General features: G+C 36.3%; 1 protein-coding gene across 2 annotated transcripts in view; it reads right to left on the bottom strand.

Annotated features, from left to right (window-relative positions):
• The window catches only part of LRP6 (LDL receptor related protein 6), a 149,646-nt gene that overhangs the window by 57,804 nt on the left and 73,452 nt on the right, over positions 1-18,390 (bottom strand). For both annotated transcript variants that reach the window (XM_025402140.1, XM_025402141.1), the window contains exons 4-7: positions 8,217-8,413; positions 4,963-5,094; positions 2,021-2,417; positions 765-936 (exon numbers count right to left, since the gene is read on the bottom strand). In XM_025402140.1, coding sequence (XP_025257925.1) covers positions 765-936; positions 2,021-2,417; positions 4,963-5,094; positions 8,217-8,413 — 898 coding nt within the window. The remainder of the gene's footprint in view (positions 1-764; positions 937-2,020; positions 2,418-4,962; positions 5,095-8,216; positions 8,414-18,390) is intronic.

Here is an 18,390-nt window from a genome sequence, read left to right on the forward strand (position 1 = left end):
GGAAAATTGAGATCCTAACTCTGTTTTATCTATGTGATCCATAAGACCTGTAGCAAAGTCTAATTCGAAGTTGTTAATTTTAGACTTAACACCAATATCAGAGATATATGCCACTAACAAAACATTCTGATAAAATATTAATCACTGATTATTTTCACCATAATCTATTTGATTGCCACAAACTTAATTCTACCACTTGGTAAATATTTTTTTGCCAACCATTGGTTAATTAGTCTTGCTCCCACACAGCCCATAAATCAATTTTAAAATTGTTTGCATGTAATCAGCATATTATTTAACATATTCTACCATCCACCCCAACACCAGTAACAGCAATAAAAGATATATATATACACACACACATGCACACACACACACGCATACATATGGACTTTGTTTTCCTAACTTAGGACAGCCAGTTCTTCCAGTATAGAGCTTGCATAATTTTGGTTTGCAGAAATTACCCCTAGGAAATTCAGGCAGTGGCTTTACCCAAAATGACGAAAATCACTTATATAACCTTTTAAGACCAGAAACTGATCAACAGCCATTTCTCATACCAATACATTTCTCTATACCAGGATTATGTGGAAGAGAATATATTATCCCTAGAATCATGAAGGTTGAGTAAAATTTCTGTAAAACGTACCTTTGGCACCCCAGACAACTGTTAAGAAGAAAGAATATCTGTACTCAAATTATTATACTGTCAACTCAAAACCCATTATAAAAGTGGCTTGAAAATGAAAAAGCAAAAAACAAACCTCAATCTTGTCTGTTTTGGCATCTCCCCAGTATATTTTGCCTTCATCATAATCCAAGGCTAAACCATTTGGCCATCCAAGAGAAGTGTTAACCAATACTACACGGTCAGAACCATCCAGAGCTGCTCGCTCAATTTTCGGAATTTCTCCCCAGTCAGTCCAATACATGTACCTATAGAAGTATACAGAAAATGAGCTAAAAATAGATAATAAAATGTAACTTTCAGATATTCTAAAGGTGAGATCCACCCCTCCTATTACACTGGTATCATCAGTTAATGGCATAGAAGGGAAAAAAAAGCATATGAAGAGTGTGTTTAAGACATTTATCACAGCAGTATATAAGATTATGGGAAATTTCCAGATCAAACAGCATGTTCTAGAGCCAATCCTGAAAATGCCTCCCAATAATGAGATTACAGTTTTACTTCTTTTTTAAAAAAAAACATTGTGTGCCCTTTTCCATGAACTTTCTCTCTTTTCCTTGGTGGCTTGTCATCTCTGGCACAAAAGGCTTATCCCAGCAGTATTAGTCAGATGGCAAACTGAATTCTCAAAATAACTGTTTCTTGCCGCAGTGCTAAGTGATTCTTATGGCTCCTGGATGTTTAAATGGCTCTAAGGCATTGGTACATACTGAGGTGTAATTTGTCACTATGCTCATCCTCAGAATAAATCTCATAGTAATAATAAAATTGTTGAGTATGTAAAAAGTTGTACTTCCCTGGACTATGATCCGGGTGGCATGGTAAAACGAAACAAACAAACAAACAACAACAAACTAGAAGTAAAGCTGCATGGGCTGACAAAGTTTTGGAAATCAAGTTATTCATGTATTTAGGGAAATAAAAGTAAGCTATATTCTTACTATAAAGTACTGAAAATGGAATTAAAGCTTCTAGGGGAAGGGAAAGAGTTCTGAAAACAATTTCTTTCCACATTTTTCATGGTAATGATGCAATCCGAGCAAAATCTGCAGACAACACCCAAAGTCAGCAAACATGGACTTAATTTAGAAAGAAAAAATATCTAAGACATCCAATGCAAAAAACTAGCAATTTTTAAACTTGAGATTGTATTCCAATCACCATACCCTAAAAATAGACAGTCATTAAAGAGCTGTTTACTGGAAACCTATATATATATATGTATGTCATGTTTTATATATATATGTCATGTTATCTTAGTCAATGTTTTTAGGAACCTGTGTAAAGCAGAAACACCACACAGAATTTGCTATCAGTAGAGCTTCTTACCCAACCATAGGATCTAACACAATAGCCCGGGGTTCCTCTAAGTCCTCTGAAATCAAGATCTTCCTCATGGTCCCATTGAGCCTTGTCACTTCTATTCGATCAGTGCCAGTGTCCGTCCAATAAAGATTTCGTGCAACCCAGTCCACAGCAATACCATCAGGATGGGCAATTTGAGCAGTGACCACAAACTGACTGCCAGATCCATCTATAAATGAACGGCGTATGGCCCTCACTTCATCATCAGTCCAGTAGATGTAGCCTTCCACAGGATCATAATCTATGGCAATGGCATGACGGATGTCTTCTAACTGCAAAACAATGTCTGTAAAATCTGGTGTATCCAAAGAAATGCGTCTCAAGTCTGTCCTTCGAGCTAAAAGCAATAATTCTGTGGCACCTAGAACAACAAAGTGAAATGAAGAATAGTTTGAAACCCAGAGGTAAAATTTACCTGCTCTAGATAAAGAATCAACAACTGAAAAATAAATATAAAATTAATATAAAATATACATAAATTAACACAAAAGGATATATGAGCTCTCTTTACAGTGGAAATGGAAAGTAATACAGTGAAATAGGAAGAATCTACTCTGAAGTCAAACTGTTTAATGGCTAACTCTTCAAATTAAGTTGTGATACACTCTATGGTTTCACTGGAATTAATCCAGCCAGTTAAAAGTACAATGAATAATGACTATGTAATGACTAAGAAGCTAAGTAGCTGAGTATTAAAGGAGAAGGAGATGTAGGATATAGATCCTTTGTTCAAGAAGCATTTTTTAAAAAAAGATAAAGAAATTTAGGACAAGAATCTTTGTGGTTTACAGGAACGTTCTAAAACTGGATCATGGTGATAACTGTATAACTCTGTCAAATTACTAAAAAGTCACTGAATTGTACAATTTAAAAAATGGATGGATTTTATATGGTATATAAGTTACATCTCAGTAAAGCTGTCTTAACAAAGAGAAATACAGGGCAATACCTCACAGAATTGAGGACAAAGCAAGCTATAGAGAAGCAAACAGCTGCAGTAGGGGGAAGGAACCAGATAAACATAACACAGTGGTTAAGAGTTGTGGATCCAATATAATTTGATTCAAGAAGCTACACAAACATTGGGAAAATATCTAATCCCTCTAAGCCTAGTTTCTTCATCTATACCTTGTAAGGCTGCTGTAAGGATTAAAGGAGATAAATCTAAAACTCAGGAAGGTACTGAACATGTAAGTACTCAAGAAATATTAACTAATACTTACCAACAGTATTAAAAAATAAAGACTTTCAGATTTTTATTTTACTGAATTTTAAATTAGGTTTATTTACGAACTGTTTTAAGCCCAAGCCCCAAATATTTAACCACATAACTAAGAATGAGGATACTGAGCTCAATTTTTTTTTCATTTTAAATGTTCAAGTAAACCACCAGCAAAAAATCATCTAACTATAAGAAGCTAATAAAAGACAGTAAGCAAATTGACAACTGAAAGAACAAGAAAAGATTCCCAGCTAAATAAATGAGTCCAAAACAAAATACTGGCATATAAACTTCAAGAATCAACCTGCAATTACAAGTTAAAAAACTGAGAAGAGGAGTGAAGCTTCTCAATATCGGCTCTTTCACTCTAGAGCTAATTATAAATGAATCCAACTTGAAGAAAATACAGCCCAAATGCCACTGCAGGAACCAAGTAGGAATAACTTTGTACAATTCACTGCCCCAGCTAACAGCCAAAAGGAGCCAGCCCAGAACTTCACAAAGAAGTCATAGAGCTGTTAATTTGAGCAAGGTGATCAAAACATAACAGTTAACTTAAGACTACTACATGCCAAATGCACATATGAAATTCAAAACCGGTTAAATATGTACACTTGCACTGCTGTGAGGGAGCAGATAGACCATTATTGCTAAAATAAATCCTCTGTTTTAAAGTCAGGCTACATTTTTAAAGAAAAAAGCAACATTACAAAAACCTTTTGTTTTAAATTGAAACCAAATTGTTGTCTGCCATGGAAACCATTTGACAAGAGTCAGCCAGCTTCACCTTTTACTATGAGGGTAATTTATCAATGCCAAGTCATAACAAACATCCTGTACACAGACTCAATTCCATCTCTCTGACTCCCTGGCCCCCTTGCCAGGGACTCTAACACACTCCAAAACACAGGCTTCTGCTTTTCAGAGTTAGATAAAGAAGCCACAGCTAAATAAAACAATTTTCTTACCAGGTCTTGCTGGTTGCTAGAGAACCAGATGGTGATCCATAGGGGTGATAATGAAGAATAACATTCTCATTAAGAAGAAAAACAGAAGAACTGGTGTTCTTCCAAACTGGAAGTCCCTTAAAATGTCCTAAATCAGTATACTTTCTCCAATATGCCCTCTCTCTATAGGGAATTAAGAGTAAGGAGAAGAGGCAAAGTGTGTTTCTTAAGTATAAAAAGAAGTTGTTTTAAACAGTACAATATGGATTTTTTTTTCTAGCTCTGAAAGAATCTCTCTGTTGTTAAAAAGCAATTTAAAATGTCCTTAAATAATTTGTTATAAAATATATCTCATGATATTCTTTGTAGCTAAAAGTTTAATAAACATACTTTCTTTCACAGGTTCTTTATTCACAAATGCTACCTGTTAACAATATATTCTTTATGAGAATACTCATTTCCATAAGTATCAACTGTGGTATCAATGACTATGAGATTTGACAGAAAAGATACAAGTAACTTTTTTCAAAAATATGTTATTTAAAACACTAAAGTACTTTAAAAAATAGCATTCAAGTGATACCACAGAACAAAACACTCCTATTCTACAACCATGTGTGAAATTAAGTGACTGGTCTCCCAAAGCAGTATAACCTAGAGAGCTGATTATAGAGAAAACAAATCATAAAGAATTCCAATAGTTATAAAGTTTTTCATTTTGGATAATATCTTCTTACCATCTTTGCAGGTTTTTCCATTCTCCAGGAGTTTGACCCCAGTGGGGCAAGCACACTGATAAAAAGGCTTGACTGGAGACATCAAACACAAATGGGAACAACCCCCATTGTCAATTCCACATGGATTTGTGGCTGTCAAATATAAATCACATTGATTAATACTAATGATTACTAAGTACACAAAGGTTAACAACCATAACATGAACAACTGTGATAAGCCAAAATTATTACCAAATGTCACGCAGGTGCTTGACTATCAAACCATCTGCAAAGATGGGAATTAATCAGTGTGAATTTACTTAGTATTTTGTATTCAAAGAGGAATACACAAGAAGTAAAGCAGGAGATCCCCGCACTAAAAGAGGTTACAATTCAGTCAGTTAAACAAAATTAACAAAAAGCAAAACTAAAAAAAAAAACAAAAAAAACAATAAAACTAAGTGCTATTTTGCACATTATAGACAATAAGTATAGAGTCATATGGGAAAAAACCCACTGAGGTTTAAAGAATTGAAGAGCTTTGTGGAGTGTATATAGCACAGGAGCCTTCAAGGATAGGATGGATAGATAAGAGGACATTTCAAGTATGGTAAAGCTATCTGAATAAAACTTTAGGGACTACAAACTGGGTAAGATAATCAGGTGAACAGTGTAACTGGAGGTTAAGATTTCTATTAACTAAAAGGAACTAAAGCTGAATGAGTACAAAGAATGGGAATAGATTAAAGTGAAGGACACTGAAAGCCAAGAAAAGTAGTTATGTTGAAAAGTCATGCCTTGGGAAGATTAACACAAGGGATAAGCAGAAAAAAGGAGAAAATGAAAAGCAGAGAAAACTAATTAGCAAACTTTGGAAATTATGGAAAAGGGTATGTCCAAACAATACTCATAGAAAAAAATCAACATAAGATGGAGACCAATGGAACATGAAAGATAAAAGTAACCAACATGAAAGATAACTGCAAATTCTCAAATTAGTAAAACACAAAGGACCAACAATGCCATTTAAAAAGAAAAACAGGAGGTCAGGCATGGTGGCTCATGACTGTAATCCCAGCACTTTGGGAGGCCAAGGCAGGTGGGTCACTTAAGCCCAAGAGTTTGAGACCAGCTTGGGTCACCAACATGGTGAGACCCTACCTCTATAAAAAATACTAAAATTAGCCAGGTGTGGTGGCATATGCCTGTACTCCCCGCTACTCGGGAGGCTGAGGTGGGAAGATCACTTGAGCCTGGAAGTTGGAGGCTGCAGGGAGCCGTGATCACATAAACGCACAACACAGTAAGACTCCATCTCAAAAAAGCAAACAAAAAACAGGGAAAATTCTCTTTTCAGACTTATGAAGAATAAAAAAAATTCATACGAGTGACTGAATGTTTTCTTTTGTACAGAAGAGTAACACATACATTTAAAAACATTTTTATGGGCTCATGATCATCAGATTCCAACATAACACTTTCAATATTTGATTATCTCCCCCTAAATTGAAAGAGCTAATATAAAGCAACACATGTTGCAAAAACTCTTCATTTTTGGCTATGTAATAAAATCTGAAATACACTCAGACAGATGCCAGACATTTATTTACACAAAAGTGCCAAACCCTTAACATTCTCATATTCCTTTTAAACCTAATTCCAGTCATCTCTTAAAAGTTCTCAGCAGTCATAGCCCAAGTCATTGTAAAGGCTGACCAAAAATAGAACCAAAACTAAGGAAAACAAGGTGGGAGGAGTACGCAGAAAAGTTTAAGTAGGTATTTTATTTAGCAAGCTGAGGTACTTAAATTCAAATATATTCTAGATTAACGGAGTTTTCATTTCAAAAGAAGAGGGAGTTTTTTTGTGTGTTTTTTTGTGTTTTTTTTTGAGACATAATTTCGTTCTTGTTGCCCAGGCTGAAGTGCAATGGCGCGATCTTGGCTCACTGCAACCTCTACCTCCTGGGTTCAAGTGATTCTCCAGCCTCAGTCTCCCAAGTAGCTGGGATTATAAGCATGCGCCACCATACCTGGCGAATATTTTTGTTTTTTAAGTAGAGACGGGGTTTCGCCATGTTGGCCAGTCTCAAACTCCTGACCTCAAGTGATCCACCTGCCTCGGCCTCCCACAGTGCTGGGATTACAGGCATGAGCCACCGCGCCTGGCCCAAGAGTTTGTTTGTTTGTTTTTGTTTTTGAGACGGAGTCTCGCTCTGTCGCTCTGTCGCCCAGGCTGGAGTGCAGTGGCCAAATCTCAGCTCACTGCAAGCTCCGCCTCCCAGGTTCACGCCATTCTCCTGCCTCAGGCTCCTGAGTAGCTGGGACTACAGGCGCCCGCCACCTCGCCCGGCTAGTTTTTTGTATTTTTTAGTAGAGACGGGGTTTCACCATGTTAGCCAGGATGGTCTCGATCTCCTGACCTCGTGATCCACCCGTCTCGGCCTCCCAAAGTGCTGGGATTACAGGCTTGAGCCACCGCGCCCGGCCAGAGTTTGTTTTTTAAACACACTCACATCAACACATTCAACTACACATTGAAAGAAATAATATGAACAAAAAATTAATTTGTTATAAGCCTAGCATATAAGCTATCTCAATTTTTAAATTATCTTTCTCTTCTCCACCTCTAGAACTGCTGACCCAAAAAGGCTGAGGTGGTTCTGTAGTGAAAGGCTACAAATGGTCTAGGTTATTGCCTAACCTGAATTATATTTTTACATTTTCCCTTTTTTTTTTTTTTTTTTTTTGAGCAAAGTCTCGCTCTGTTGCCCAGGCTGGAGTGCAGTGGCACAATCTCAGCAATCTCCACCTCCCAGGTTCAAGTGACTCTCCTACCTCAGCCTCCCAAGTGGCTGGGACTACAGGTGCACACCACTACACTCCATTAATTTTTGTATTTTTTAGTAGAGACAGGGTTTTTGCCATGTTGGCCAGGCTGGTCTCAAACTCCTGACCTCATATGATCTGCCTGCTTCGGTCTCCCAAAGTGCTGGGATTTTAACTCTCTCTCTTTTTTTTTTCTTTTTTTTTGAGACCGAGTCTTGCTCTGTCTCCCAAGCTGGAATGCAATGGCGCAATCTCAGCTCACAACCTCGGCCTCCCGAGTTCAAGTGATTCTCTTGCCTCAGCCTCCCAAGTAGGATTTTAACTCATTTTTATTCCCGCCAATTATCTTTGGATATGCCCTCCCTCCTCCTGATTCTCACTAAAGCCAGACATTAGAGTGTTACAAAGCTGTTCCAACTTGCAATTTAAAAATCAAGGATCACTTACCATTTGGCTGCCTCTGTTGGCTGAAGGCATGTATATCCATGGGAGAGAAGATGTTAGAATGGATTTCACGCAGACCCTCACCAGTATACTTGTTGCAAGCCAAAATGGAGTGTGTGCTCCAGTCAGTCCAGTACAATATGTCCTCAAATAACGTCAAGGCAAAAGGATGCGGAAGCGAACCTTTAACCACTGCCTGTCTATTAATACAAAGAGAAAAATTTAAACTTATTTCTAAATTTTCTTCTTCTATCATAACATCACCTCTCCCATTAAAATGATCTTAGTTCACATTAACACATACAAATCTTGAGTAATACATACCATTAGGTCAAATACACCTATAAAAAATAATTTACATAATGAATTCATATATATTTTTAAGGTATCCAAAAGCCCCAAACAAGTACTTCGGAATAGTCCCTAACTTGGCAGCAGGCCTCAAGTTCAGTACAAGACACCCGGCAGAGAGGCAGCACTGCTTTTTCATTGTTTGCACTGCTGTCAAATCCTCCTCTTCAGCTACCATCTCTGGACTCACAGCTTCCATCCTTTCACATAATTCATGTCATCAGACAGAGAAAGGTAAGTAATGAGAAAAATCACAGGGGTTACAGTTGGCACTGAAGTAGATATATATCAGCAATAGGTTTTTTCCTTCTTGATGTGAAAGAACAAAGAACCTGAGCCTGTTTTGTCCATCACTTCTTATGGTTTTGATAACTGAGAATGAAACATAAACATGAGGCCAAAATGGCACTCTCCCTGCAAAGCCCAGTCTAGCTCCAGCAAATGATCATCTTAGCTGGCTTTTCACTCTATTCAGGAGCCAAAAAGAAGTCCTGTCACTGGTAGAATATGTTCATGAGACAAAGCAGACCCAAAATGTTCACAAGCAATACACACTGTTTAAAAGGAAAAGCAGACAGCCTGGTTAGCACTTAAGGCACAGAACTTTGTAGAGTATCAGAGTTATAGAATAAGCAAATGCTCTGGAATAATGAACAAATCACGTTTTGAGTCAAAATAATATTCAAGAAAATACATGTTTTGATATTTTCATAAATTCATGTTTCCCAATTTCCCAATAGCCCACCCAGGAGGCAGAGATGGGTAGAGAGGGAGGAAGGGAAAGAAAAATGAAGGGAAAAGGGAGGGGAAAACATAAGTTACTGAAGAGAAATTAGAAGTATCATATATCTTAAGAAAGATGATTCAGGCTGGGCACGGTGGCTCACGCCTGTAATCCCAGCACTTTGGGAGGCCAAGGCGGGCGGACCACGAGGACAGGAGATCAAGACCATCCTGGCTAACAAGATGAAACCCATCTCTATTAAAAAAAAAAATACAAAAAAATTAGCCGGGCATGGTGGCGGGTGCCTGTAGTCCCAGCTACTCAGGAGGCTGAGGCAGGAGACTGGCGTGAACCAGGGAAGCGGAGCTTGCAGTGAGCCGAGATCGCGCCACTGCACTCCAGCCTGGGCGACAGAGCGAGACTCCATCTCAAAAAAATAAATAAATAAAAAAAAGAAAGATGATTCAATTTTCAGGTCCTTGAGGTTAACTGACATTTTCTACTAACAGACTACCAGCATATTAAATTAAAGGCAATTGAGATCATGTTTATGTGTAAGCAGGATTAACATCTGTGATTGCACATGGAATGGTCTTAGTCTAAAGCATTATAAATTCAGACAAGGTACCTGCACTGCCAACCCATATCACCAGTTTTCTCATTTTCCTTAATCCTCTCTTCCCTAAGTAAAAAGCCTACTATTCCTTCTCATTTCCCAAAGAGAACTGTCACAATGCCTTCTCCTGAAGTGCTTTCTTCTGCTTTTTAAATGGACAGTTTTATTAAATTTACTAAAGAGACTATATTATTTACAGGGTGATGGCACAGTTTATGTTCAATTTTAAAGAGGCCTGTATATTTCACACTAAAGTCTTCCAAAATTCATAGTGGAAACAGAGAGAACTGAGAAAGCTGCCAAAAAAGACAAGTAACACAAATGAAAAATAAAGAGTAGTTAAAACTAAGTTACTTGGCATTTCACCATCTTAAAGAACTGCTTTGAAAAACTCAAGGAAAAAAAAGCTTTCAAAAAGTTCTTTGTATACCATTAAGTGAAAAGTTGAAATTCACTCTACTGAACATAGGAAAATAAACAAATGGAAAAGGCAAAATCCCTAAAAGCTATATTCATTTTATATATTAACTGAATGCATAAACTTAGAAACCAGAGGTGAGCTTAAATCCCCCCTTGACACTTATTACTGACACCATTTCTGCAAGTTTTATTTCTTCATCTGTCAACGGAAGGTAATAATCTATCTTCACTGAGTTACCATGAAGATTAAACAACATATGCAAAAGCCATTCAGCACTATGCTTGCTACTTAACACTTTCATTAATGATTCCTCAATTTTAAGACACATATTTTCAATATTTTAATATTTCTGATATAAGGATAACATTTACAATGTGAACATTTCATGTGGTAGTTTTATAAATCAGTAAGTTCTTAAAATCAATGGCTTACTAGAATCAGTAAATACTATACTAATTTTTTTTTTGAGACAGAGTCTCGTTCTTGTCACCCAGGCTGGAGTGCAGTGGCATGATCCTGGCTCACTGTAACCTCTGCCTCCAGAGTTAAAGCGATTCTCTTGCCTCAGCCTCCCAAGTAGCTGGGATTACAGGCGTGCACCACCATGCCTGGGTAATTTTGTATTTTTAGTAGAGATGGGGTTTCACCATGTTGACCAGGCTGGTCTCAAACTCCTGACCTCAGGTGATCCGCCCACCTTGGCCTCCTAAAATGTTGGGATTACAGGCGTGAGCCACTGCGCCCGGCCCTAACATTAAATTTAAATGTCACTTTCTTTTCATAGCCATTCTTAATTTCCTCCCGCCACAAGCCAAGTTAGTTTTCTTTCTCTATGTTCTCATAGCAGTTAGTGAACTGTTTTATAACTGTTTACCTATCCAACAACTCTATAACAGATAACCTTTTTGAGAGTAGAACTCTAGCTTATTTATATACCAAGGATCTCACACAATGGTAAGGTGCACAAATTAGGTACACTTACTAAATGCTCTGGGGATGCTTGATAAAATTAAATGTTTTTAAGAAAATATGTAATTAACAGAGCTGAACAAAAGGCAGAACTAAGAACACTATCATGCAAGGGTGATATAATGATTTGTCCAGCCAACTATGACTTGTTCCTCAAAGTAGGGATAACCACATATAGTTTTCCCCTTTCTTCTCTCTGGCTGAGATTATCAAGTAAGCCCACCTCCTGATTCCCATCTGGAAACATAAGTTACTTCAAGGAGGAGTTGATCATGGCTGCTAAGAACCAAAGTGGCGGCTAAGATCCAAGCCCAGTTCCTCAATAGTAGGTCACAACAATAACAGAAACTAAAAAATGGATCACCATCCTGGAGACCACAGAAAAGAAACCGAGACTCCCCCCAACCTGACTGAAGTTTTCATATAGTGCTTGCAATCTCTGAGCATCATCTCCTGCCTATGTCTGTCACGTTCTGCAACTTACTGATAAAGCTCACCACTGCCAATACCTCCCAGGCACCTCTTGCTAGCTCTCTGAGATTCTTTGAACTTTGCAAGGTGGTTCTTTTGAACTCTGCACCAACTGGACTTATCCTTTATAAAACACCTGCATGCCCTCATTTAGTTTTTGTTTCTGGATCTCCTCCCAGATAGCCATCTTCTGCCCCTCTCTCAGAACTGCACACTTGTGTGAGTAATAAATCTTTCTTTAATCATACCACAGGACTCCTGTCATGAGTTCTGACATCTGAACTTAACCTTGGAAGGAAGCCTCCCTTCACCACAGTGAGGTTGTAATAATATCTAAGAAGACAACATCAGCAGTGATGGCAAAGCTTTTTAAAAATCTCCACAAATCCTCCACATGAAAACAGAGAACAACTAGGTAATGAACCCCAAACCCCATGGACAACATTCACAACACAAAGCTAGGTAAAACCCAGGATACAAAATGGTACAGAAAACTACCAACAGCCATTAAGATATGACTGATATTGGGACCTCTGCAGGATATGAGAAAGAAACAATAGGACATCTGGCAGGACAGAACACATAAAACAGACAACACCGGAAAGCTTAGTAAACCAATCTGAGAATAGCAACCAGCTATGACTCGTTCTGGCCACTTCAAGAGTAAGTGAATACAATGAATTCATCGTCAGGCACTGAAAGGTCTAGCACTATACTTTAACCTATTGTGAACTCTCAAAATTGTCCTTCCTGGGCTCCCTTCCAGACAAAGCCTCATCCTGAAGAGAAATCACTGGGAGCAGACTGAAAAGTGTGCATGATTGGTACAGGAGAAACAATGAAAAAATAAGGTATAGAATAAAGCAGGAGAAGGAAAGTGGGAGAGACAGGAAATTCCAGAAAGCTAACTGCCATTATTTTTTAAACATACACACATAGACATGAGAGTTCTATGAAACTGGAAAACTTATGAACTCTGCCTTCTTCTATATGTTCAAGCAAAACAGTTTCACCTGAAAATAAGAAAACAAAGTACTAATGCCAAATCCCATTAATAAGTTAATATTAAAAATAAGAAGAGGATAAAGTGAAGAATAACATCCCTACAGACAATAAAAGTATGCCAGAAAGGTATGGAAATAGAACAAATTAAACTGATAACTTATTTCAAAACAGTCAAAATCTTTAAAATAAGATACTAGTCATAAACGAACAACACAAATTAGAATAAGACAACTCAGAAGTGAAGTGACAGAACTTGATGAAAGAATGAGAAATACAAAAATACATCATTTCAGAAATGAAGTCTAAGAAATAAGAATCAATAAACATAATACATAAAGAAAAAGAAATACTGAAAAGGAAGAAATATTACAGAATAGAGAAAAATATTTTTTTAAAATGAAATATTTGAAGGACAAAGGACAAGGGAGAGAACAGAACTATACTGGAACAAGGAAATGACTGCAGATGATAACTTGAACCCTCAGGAAAAATGAAGAATACCAGAAACAGTAAACATGCAGGTTAATACAAAAGACTCTATAAATAGTGTTTTCTCTTTTTTCTTTAACCTTTTTAACAGACAAAAGATTATATAAAGCAATAAGTATAACCCTGTGTTAGATACAATAGAAATGTAATACAAATGACAGTAATAGCACAAAGGATGGGAGAGAATGGGAATATACTTAGAGTAAAATGTATGTACTTTACATAATTAAGTTAATATCACCACAAAGTAGATTTTAACAAAATGCATGTTGCAATCCCTAAAATAATTACCTTTACAATCCCAAAAATACATTTTAAAATTATCAACCAAGGAATCAAAATGACACACCAGAAAATACCTACTTAATACAAAGGACAAAGGAACAAAGATGACATAAGACAAATTTTTAAAAAAACACCAAAATGTCAGACATAAACCCAACCATATCATTAATGACATTCAATGTGAATAAACATACCAATCAAAAGGCAAAGGCTGTTAGACTGAATAAAACAAAGATTACACTATATGCTGTTTATAAAAGACACATTTTACATTCAAAGATACAAACAGATTGAAAAGAAAGGGTTACAGTAAACAGTAACCATAAGAGAGTTGGAGCAGCTCTATCAGACAAAATAGATTTTAAGTATAAAAAGGTAACTAGAGATACAGTGGCAGGTTTTATGAGAAAGAGTCATCAGGAAGATACAATTAGAAACATACAGGTACCTAAAAACAGAGCCCCAGAACAAATGAAGCAAAATCTGACAGAAATGAAGGGAAAAATAGGCAGTTCAACAATATATATAGTTGGAGAGCTCAGCACCCTATTCTCACTAAAGGAAAGAACAACCAGATAGAAAATTACCAAGGATATAGAAAATTTGAACATTATTAACCAACTTAACCTACTATCTATAGAACATTCCATGCAACACCAGAATACACAATCTTTTCACGTACACGTGGAACTTTCTGCAGGACACCACATGCTAGGAGACAGAATTAATCTTAAAAGGCTGAACTCATATAAAATATACTACTCTCTGACCATAATGAAATTCATCAAGAAATCAACAGAAGAAAATTTGGGAAATCAAAATTATTTTCTAAATTTTTGAAATTTCTTTCTCAATTTCCTCTAAATCAGCAATGGGTCAAGGAAGAAATTACAATAAAAGTTTTTAAATATTTTGAGCTAAAAGAAAATGAAAATGCAAAATATGGAAATGTATATAGAATACTAATGCCTATATTAGAAAAGAAGAGAGATCACAAGTCAATTATTTAAGATTTAACCTTAAGAAACTGGAAGACGAGTAAATTAAATCCAAAGCAAGCATAAGGAAGAAAATAAAAACATTAGGGTAAAAGAAAAAAAAAGGCAATGAAACAGAAAAACAATAAAGGGGGGAAAAAAATCAGTAAAACCGGAAGCTGGTTGTTCTTTGAAAAGATCCGCAAAACTAACAACCCTTTAGTGCTAGACTGACCAAGAAAAAAAGACGCAAATTGTGAAAATCGTGAATAAAGTGATGAATGAGAAACACTGCCTTACAGAAATTAAAAGGATTATCAGGAAATACCATTAACAACTTTATGCCAACAAATTACACAAATTTATGAAACAAAAATATTCCTGGAAAAAAACCAAATTACCAAAACTGACTCAAGATGAAACAGAAAATCTGACAGATCTACAGCATACAAGGAAATTGAATTCATAATTAATACTTCCCAAAAAGAAATCCCCATGCCCAGATGGCTTCGATGGCGAATTCTACCAAATATTCGCAGGAAAAATTGTATCAACTGGTCACACACTCTTCCACAAAACAAAGAAAGAGGAAATATCTCCTGACTCTAGGAGGCTGATATTATGCTAATCTCAAAACCAAATAAACACAAGAAAAACAAACTATGGATCAATATCCTTCACTATTAAAGGCATAAAAATCCTCAACAGAATATTAGCAAACAAAATCTAACAACGTTTCAAAAGAAGTATAAACCACAACCAAGTAGAACTTATCCTAGAAATGCAAGATTGGTTTAACAACTGAAAACCAATTACTGAAATTCACCATGTTCATAAAATAAAGAATAAAACCGTATAATCATTTCCATAGATGCAGAAAAAGGACTGGACAGAATCCAGTAATTATTCATGGTAAAACTGTCCGTAAACTAGGAATAGAAAGGAACTTCCTCAACCTGATAAAATCCCTTTATTTAAAAAACCTACAGGTAATATCTGCTCAAGACTATTTTTAATCTTTTTTTAAAAAATAAAGCCAATACAGAGAAACAGAGCTTAAGAAGTGACTATAAGGCAAACACTCTTGCAACCATGAATTCACCCAGATGAAGGAAAAAAAACGTGATCTGGGTGAATCACCCAGACGACTTCAAAAGGCCCTGCATGAACCCTGTCCCAATCCCTCCCTCTCCACAGAAGTAGCAACTATTCTGATTTTCTATTAGTCACTTTCTTGCCTTTATAGTTTCACTGCTTTCTATAAGTGTGCATCCACAGAAAAACAGTTTAGCCTTAAGCCCCATTTTCATTTGCTATTTCTTTTAAAGTCTCTCTTTTAAAAAATGTTTAACTGGTACATGATAATTACACATATTTGTGGTGTACACAGCAATGTTGCAATACACATAAGGTACAGTGATCAGCTCAGGGTAATTAGCATATCCATAATCTCAAACATTTAACATTTCTGTGTTGGAAACATTCAGTATCCTCTTTGAAACTATATAATGTTTTACCTGTTAAGTACAGTCATCCTACAGTGGTACAGAACACTCAAGCTTTTTCTAACGGTAATTTTGTATTTTTTAGCAAATCTCTTCTTATCTCCTCCTTTCCCCTACCCTTTCCAGCCTCTAGTATCCCCTATTCTACTCTTTACTTTTGTGAGATCAACATTTACCTTCCACATATGAGTGAGAACATGCATGGTTTAATTTTCTGTTCCTGGGCTTATTTCACTTAAGATAATGTCCTCCAGGTCTATCCATATTGCTAGGAATGACAGGATTTCATTATTTTTATGGCTGAATGGTATTCCATTGTGTATATTTACCACATTTTCTTTATCTGTTCATCTGATGTTGGACACCTAGGTTGATTCCATATCTTGGCTATTGTAAATAGTGCTGCAATAAACATAGGGGTGCAAACATCTTCATACACTGATTTCCTTTCCTTTGGGTAAATGCCAAGTAGTGGGACTGCTGGATCATATGGTAGTTCTATTTGTAATTTTTTGAGGAACTTCCATACTATTCTCCATAGTGGCTGTACTAGTTTATACTCCCACCAACAGTGTATAAGAGTTCCCTTTTCTGTGCATTCTTGACAGTATTATTTTTTGTCTTTTTGGTAATAGCCATATCCTAACTAGGGTGAGATGATATTTCATTGTGAATTTAATCTGCATTTCCCAGATGATTTGTGATGTTGAGCATTTTTTCATATGTCTGTGGCCATTTATATGCCTTCTTTTGATAAATGTCTATTCAGATCATTTCCCCATTTTTTAAACAAACTTTTTTTGCTGTTGAACTGTTTGAGTTCCTTGTATATGCTGGATATTAATCCCATGTCAGATGAGTAATTTGCAAATATCTTCTCTCATTCTGTAGGTCGTCTTTTCACTGTGCTGTTTCCTTTGCTGTGTAGAAGCTTTTTAGTTTGATATAATGCATCTGGTATTTTTTGCTTTTGTTGCCTGCATTTTTGAGGTCTTATTCATAAAATCTTTTCCCAGATCAATGTTCTGAAGCATTTCCTCTATGGTTTACTCTAGCAGTTTTATAGTTTCAAGTCTTACATTTAGGTCTTTGATCCATTCTGAGTTGATTTTTGTATAAGGTGAGAGGTGGGTGTCTAGTTTCATTCTTCCACATGTGGATATCCAGTTTCCCCAGCATCATTTATTGAAAAGACTATCCTTTCCCCAATCTATGTTCTTGGCACTTTTGTCAAAAAGCAATTGGCTATAGATACATGGATTAATTTCCGGATTTTCTATTCTGTTCCATTGGTCTGTGTTTCTGTTTCTATGCCAGTACCATGCTGCTTTGGTTACTACAACTTTGTGGTATATTTTGAAGTCTGTTAGTATGATGTCTCCAGCTTTGCTCTTTTTGCTCAGGATTGCTTTGAGTATTCAGGGTCTTTTATGGTCCCATACAAATTTTAGGATTTTTTTTTCTATTTCTGTGCAGAATGTCATTGGTATTTTGACACGGACTCCACTTAACCTGTAGGTTGCTTTGGGTAGTATGGTCATTTTAACAATAGGAATTATTCCAATCCATGAGCATGAAATGTCCTTCCATTTGTCTGTGTCCTCCTCAATTTCCTTCATCAGTGTTTTGTAACTTTCTCTGAAGAGGTCTTTCACCTCCTTGGTTAAATTTATTCCTAGGTATTTTATTAGTTTCTTACAGCTATTGTAAATGACACTGCCTTCTTAATTTCTTTTTCAGCTAGTTTGCTGTTTGTGTACAGAAATGCTACTGATCTTTTCGTGTTGATTTTGTATCCTGCAACTTTACCAAATTTATTGATCAGTTCTAAGAATTTTTTTTTTTTTTTTTTTTTTTTTTGGTAGAGCATTCAAGGCTCTTTTCCTGTCCCTTACAATCTCTCTGTTAAAGTACCTAAGATATTTCATTTATATGTCCAGATCTGCTGATGTACTCTCATGGTGCAGTTCAATGTTTCTCTGTCCTCTGTATTTCCTACAAATGGCCAGCTGATATATGGAGCCTTGACCAGACTCATGTTGAACTGATTCCTTTGACAAAATAGTAGGTAGTAGTATGTTCTTACACCAAAAGGCAAATAATGTCTGTTCTTTTCCTTCTTGTGATGTTAGTAGCCATCGACGCTCACTGCCTAGACCCATTCATTCACCAAAGTTATAAAATGGTGGTATTGCAATTCTGTCATTTCTTTTTCATTTATCAATTGAAATAGCTCTCTCATATCTACTACTTTGTTAGCCAGAGGTACACTCACATAGGAAAAGCAGGATAAATTGCTTCTTTCTTGTATTTATCAATATTCAAGGCACTAAATTTGTTCCTATCATGCTCTAATCTAAGAGT

The sequence above is a fragment of the Theropithecus gelada genome, chromosome 11 (genome assembly GCF_003255815.1).
Source record: "Theropithecus gelada isolate Dixy chromosome 11, Tgel_1.0, whole genome shotgun sequence".
NCBI lineage: Eukaryota > Metazoa > Chordata > Mammalia > Primates > Cercopithecidae > Theropithecus > Theropithecus gelada.